The sequence below is a fragment of the Cariama cristata genome, unplaced genomic scaffold, assembly GCF_000690535.1.
Source record: "Cariama cristata isolate BGI_N322 unplaced genomic scaffold, ASM69053v1 scaffold33488, whole genome shotgun sequence".
Taxonomy (NCBI): domain Eukaryota; kingdom Metazoa; phylum Chordata; class Aves; order Cariamiformes; family Cariamidae; genus Cariama; species Cariama cristata.
Window position 1 is genome coordinate 768 of NW_009629958.1, and position 4,163 is coordinate 4,930.

At 62.9% G+C, this 4,163-nt stretch overlaps 1 protein-coding gene across 1 annotated transcript; it reads right to left on the reverse strand.

Annotated features, from left to right (window-relative positions):
* Positions 1-65: 65 nt before the first annotated feature.
* SOX13 (SRY (sex determining region Y)-box 13) lies at positions 66-3,998 on the reverse strand (the record flags this gene model as incomplete). Its single annotated transcript, XM_009705372.1, has 11 exons — positions 3,798-3,998; positions 3,093-3,198; positions 2,817-2,903; positions 2,272-2,444; positions 1,567-1,635; positions 1,280-1,394; positions 1,117-1,199; positions 874-1,033; positions 521-630; positions 295-391; positions 66-209 (listed from the first exon to the last, which is right to left on the reverse strand). Coding segments are annotated over exons 1-11 (1,345 nt in total), but the record flags the coding sequence as incomplete, so codon positions are not given.
* Positions 3,999-4,163: the final 165 nt, after the last annotated feature.

Sequence of the window (4,163 nt, forward strand, 5' to 3'; positions counted from 1 at the left end):
GTCGAACATGGGGATGCACAGGGAGGGTCCTGCCCCAGCCCCCTGCCACCATCCCTGGCACTCACCCAGGATCTTGCTGATGCTGGAGTTGTGCATGTCTGGGAAGGCCTGCAAAATCTTCCTCCTCTCGTCCTTCGCCCACACCATGAAGGCATTCATGGGCCGCTTGATGTGGTTGTTGTTCCTGGACTCGGGGAAGTGCCGTGAGCCTGCGAGGGAAACCCTGGCCGAGGTCAGGAGCCAGAGGAAGGAGCAAGCCGGGGGTCACACCGCGGTGCTCTCGGGCATCCTTACCGTCCATCTCACAGGTCAACAGAGCCTCGTCCAGCCGGTGGGCAGAGGTCTCTTCCATCCGCTCCTTCACTGGGGAAGAATCAATCCCAACGTGGTCCTGCAGGAAAGCAGAGAGTTGGGAACCAGCTCCAAGCCAGGGAGCCTGCCCGCGAATGGAGACCTGGCTTTGGCTGCCAACGGTGGGGTCGGAGAGGGGGATGGTGACCACCTGGCGGGCATCCCTCACCTTGCGGTACGCGTTGCTCAGCGATCCCTCCATGGCTCCGCTGTGGCCATGCAGCAGCTGCCGCGCATCCTGGATGGCTTTGGTGATGGCATCGCCTTCGCCCAGGAACCCTGGCAGGACACCAGCACGGGCACCCATCAGTGCCAGCGCCCACTCCTCCGATACCCCGCAGCACCCCGTCCCACCCCAACAATCACAACTGTGTGCCCCAAGGGGGTGGCACAGAGCAGCAGGTGCCCACCCAGGCCACCCCAGGGAGGAGGGACCCAAGGGAGCAGAGATGTCCCCTGTCTCCGGGAGGTGGCCAGCGGAGGGCACGGGACCATCATCAGTGAAGGCACTTGGGAACCCACCCAGAGGCAGGTTGGACGGGCTGGTCTGCAGGTCCCTGGTGGCCCCGTGGCTCGGCGTGAGGGACTGGCAACCGCTCATCTTCAAACTGGGTGAGCTGGAGGCACTGGGGAGGTCGGAACCTTTGGGTTTGGCTGTCAGGTTCAGCGGCTGTGAGGTCTCCTGTGGCAGAGGGGAGGAGCGGGGGTGAAGCGCAGCCCCCGCAGCACCCCAGCCCGGGGGATGGAGGTGCTTTGGGGCCATACCTGCATCTGGAGGTGGCCCGAGCCGGTGGGTCTCTTCAGCGTGGGAGGAGGGGGGCTATGCAGCAGCTGCACCGGGTAATCGACTGCGGGGAGCAGAGGGAGAGGGGTTAGGGGACAAGGCCACCCTGCAGGGCTGGGGCAGTCCCAGGGGACCCCCGCTCACCTGGTTTGCAGGGAATGGGCTGGATCGGCAGCGCTAACTGGGAGTCAGGAGTGACGGGGAGAGGTTGGTGGCTGGAGGTGAAGGCGGGAATCATGACATAGGGCATGTTGACCTGCTGGAGGGAAGAGGGGGAGAGAAGCAGAGAGACCAGGTAACCCCCGTGGGACACTGCAGGCAGATGCCATCCCTGTGCCTGGCCCCGGGAGGGGACACAAGCCCGGCACGCGATGGGGCTGCAATCGCCCAGCACGGGAAGGGGGACACGGGGAGGTGTCCCCTGCCTTTACCTGGATCTGTTGCTGCAGCAGGTTGATTTTGTGCTGCTGCTGGATGAGCTGCTGCTGCTGCTTGGCGATCTGGCAGAAGGGAGATAGTGGGGCTCAGCGGCATCAATGGCAGTGCCGAGCTGGCCCTGGCAGGGCTATGGCCCAGCATGAGCTGCCCAACACCGTCAAAAAGGAGATAAGGGGCGTGCTGAGGGTCCCGAGGGCCGTGGGGAGGGCAGGCAGGGGGTGGCTGAGCTGCCCCTGAGCCACCTCCCAGGGCACGGGGAGAGAAACGGGCTGGGAGGGGTGGTGTCACCCCCACCCTGGGGCGTGCCGGGAACGTCACCCCTGCCCTTAGCATCGTATGTGCCACTGGAGAGGGAAAAATAGGTGTCCAAAGAGCAAAGGGAGCACAGTCAGGAAGGACCCAGTGTGGTTTAATTATTTTAAGGAGTGCAAGTCCCACCTTCTTTGACCCTCATCCTCCTGGCACCAGGGAGCAAGACAGGGGAGTCTTTGGGATGGGCACAGAATACGGGAGGATTTCTGGGCAGACTCAAAGTCCTGCTGCCCCTGATGCCAAAGCCACTGCCCCATCACTCCCAGGGGGACCCCGTCCTGGTCCTGCACCCACGGGCAGCAGATCCCACAGGGATCGCCGAAGGGATGGATGGTCCCTGGCAAACGCCTCCCCTGCGTAGACTGCCCACAGGGACCCGAGCCCACCTGCTCTTGCTGCTGCCGTGCCAGCTCCATCTGCTGCTGCTGCTTCTCGAAGAGCATCGTGGCCATGTTCTTCTGCTCCGAGTGGGCTGTCAGGAGCTGGTCCCGCAGCGTGGACAGCTGGTTGATCATGACAAGTAACTGGAGCTCCTTCTCTGCCAGGCTCTCCTGGGTTCCTGGAAGAAACCAAGCGGCTGCAGGTCAGGGTCTTGAAGAGGGTGACCAGCATCACCATCACCACCGGGTGCTGGTGGGCGATGCATGGCCAGGGAATGGCCGATGTGCGGGGGCCACAAAGATCCCCATGTGCTGAACCATCCCCTCTGTGCAGTCAGAGGCAAGCTTTCATTAGGGATGCTCACCCCCCAAAAAATCAAATTAATGCTTTGGTTTAAAAAGTACAAATCCCTGCTAAATACACACACTCGCAGGCACATCTCCCCTCCTGCGAAGGTGGGAAACGCCATGTTTCCAGCCCAGGCTGCCCGGGCACAGGGCACGGGAGGGAGGACAATGGAGGTGGGTGGCCAGGGGGGGCAAGACCTCACCTTTCACTTCTTTGGACTCGGCGGTTTTTTGGCCCAGGAGCCGTTCCTTCCAGTCGCTGGACAGTAACTTCTCGATGGCTGGCATCACTGTCCGTGCCGGCAGGGACCGGGGTCGGCAGAGCAGGGAGAGGGAGAGGACAGCCAGGTGAGCACAGCCCGAGGCTCTGCACCATGGCACGGGGTGGCTCGTCCCATCCCACAGCTTTGGAACAATACCGAGGGGCCCAAAGGGAGCGGGGCGAGCCACCCAAGAGGCCACTCGGAAACCTTTCTTACCCTCCTTCAAGTTCTTGTTCAAGTCCAGCTTCTCCTGGCCGCTGACAGCTGGCTCGAAGGCAGAGCGCCTGGGCTCCAGCACATCACCGGCGGGCGAGCAGGACTCCTGCGACACACACAGCGTTACTCAGCGCCCGCTCCCACGGATGGGGACGTCTCCAGGTCTCCGGGCCGGTGGGATGCTCGGAGCTGGCCCTGCCCAGCTGACTGCTGGACCACACTCTGCCAGGCACATTCCCCCCAGCCCGGCTTGAGAGCATCTCTGCTTTTCGTGCCACAAAGACTTGTTTGCTGGAGGTTTCTATTTATTCAGACTGCCCGGCTACTCTGAGCCCTGTCCTCCCTGAGAGGCAACATGGAGGGGGCTGAGGCTGCTGGTCAGGGGGAGAGAAAACCCAGGAGAATTAAAAAGGGAGGCTGAAGGGATGGAGCACATCTGGAGGTGGCCGTGGGGGGCTTCACGCCAAAGGAGATGCACTCCAGTCTCAGGGCTGACCCAAGAGCATCAACAAGGGCCAGAAAGTTTTGGAGGAGCCTCAAGCTTTGGCTTCGTTTCCTTGGGGCAATGAATAACCACCCAGGGAAACAACCACTCCCCTCTGCCAGGGGACGGAGCCCAGCTCCAGAGCAGGGATGGCCGCAGCGCTCGGCCAGCCCGGCGGGACCTCAGCCAGGACCAGTGTTTGTCACAGCCATGGGACCCACCTGTGGCAGGGCCTGGGGGTCGGTGCCTTCCCTCGGCGGTGGCCCCGGGGGGTCGTTGGGATGGGGCTCGGTGCTGGGGGCAGCCCCCGGCGGGGACTCGTAGCCACCCTCCTTCTTCTCCTCCGTCTTGATGGTGCAGTTCACCATGCTGCCCGCTCCATCGAGCTCCAGGTGGGGAGAAACGGGGCTCCTCATGGACATCCTGCGGGGTGCCAGGGCCGTCAGCAGAGCCACGGGGCACCCCATGGCAACCGGCACCCCTTTTCCCAGCCCAGTCCCATACTGGGGTGCCCCGTGCTGCTGGTTTTCCAGGGGCAATGGTCTTGCCTTTTGCCATGGCTTGGCAAAGCCGAGCCCTCATTTCTG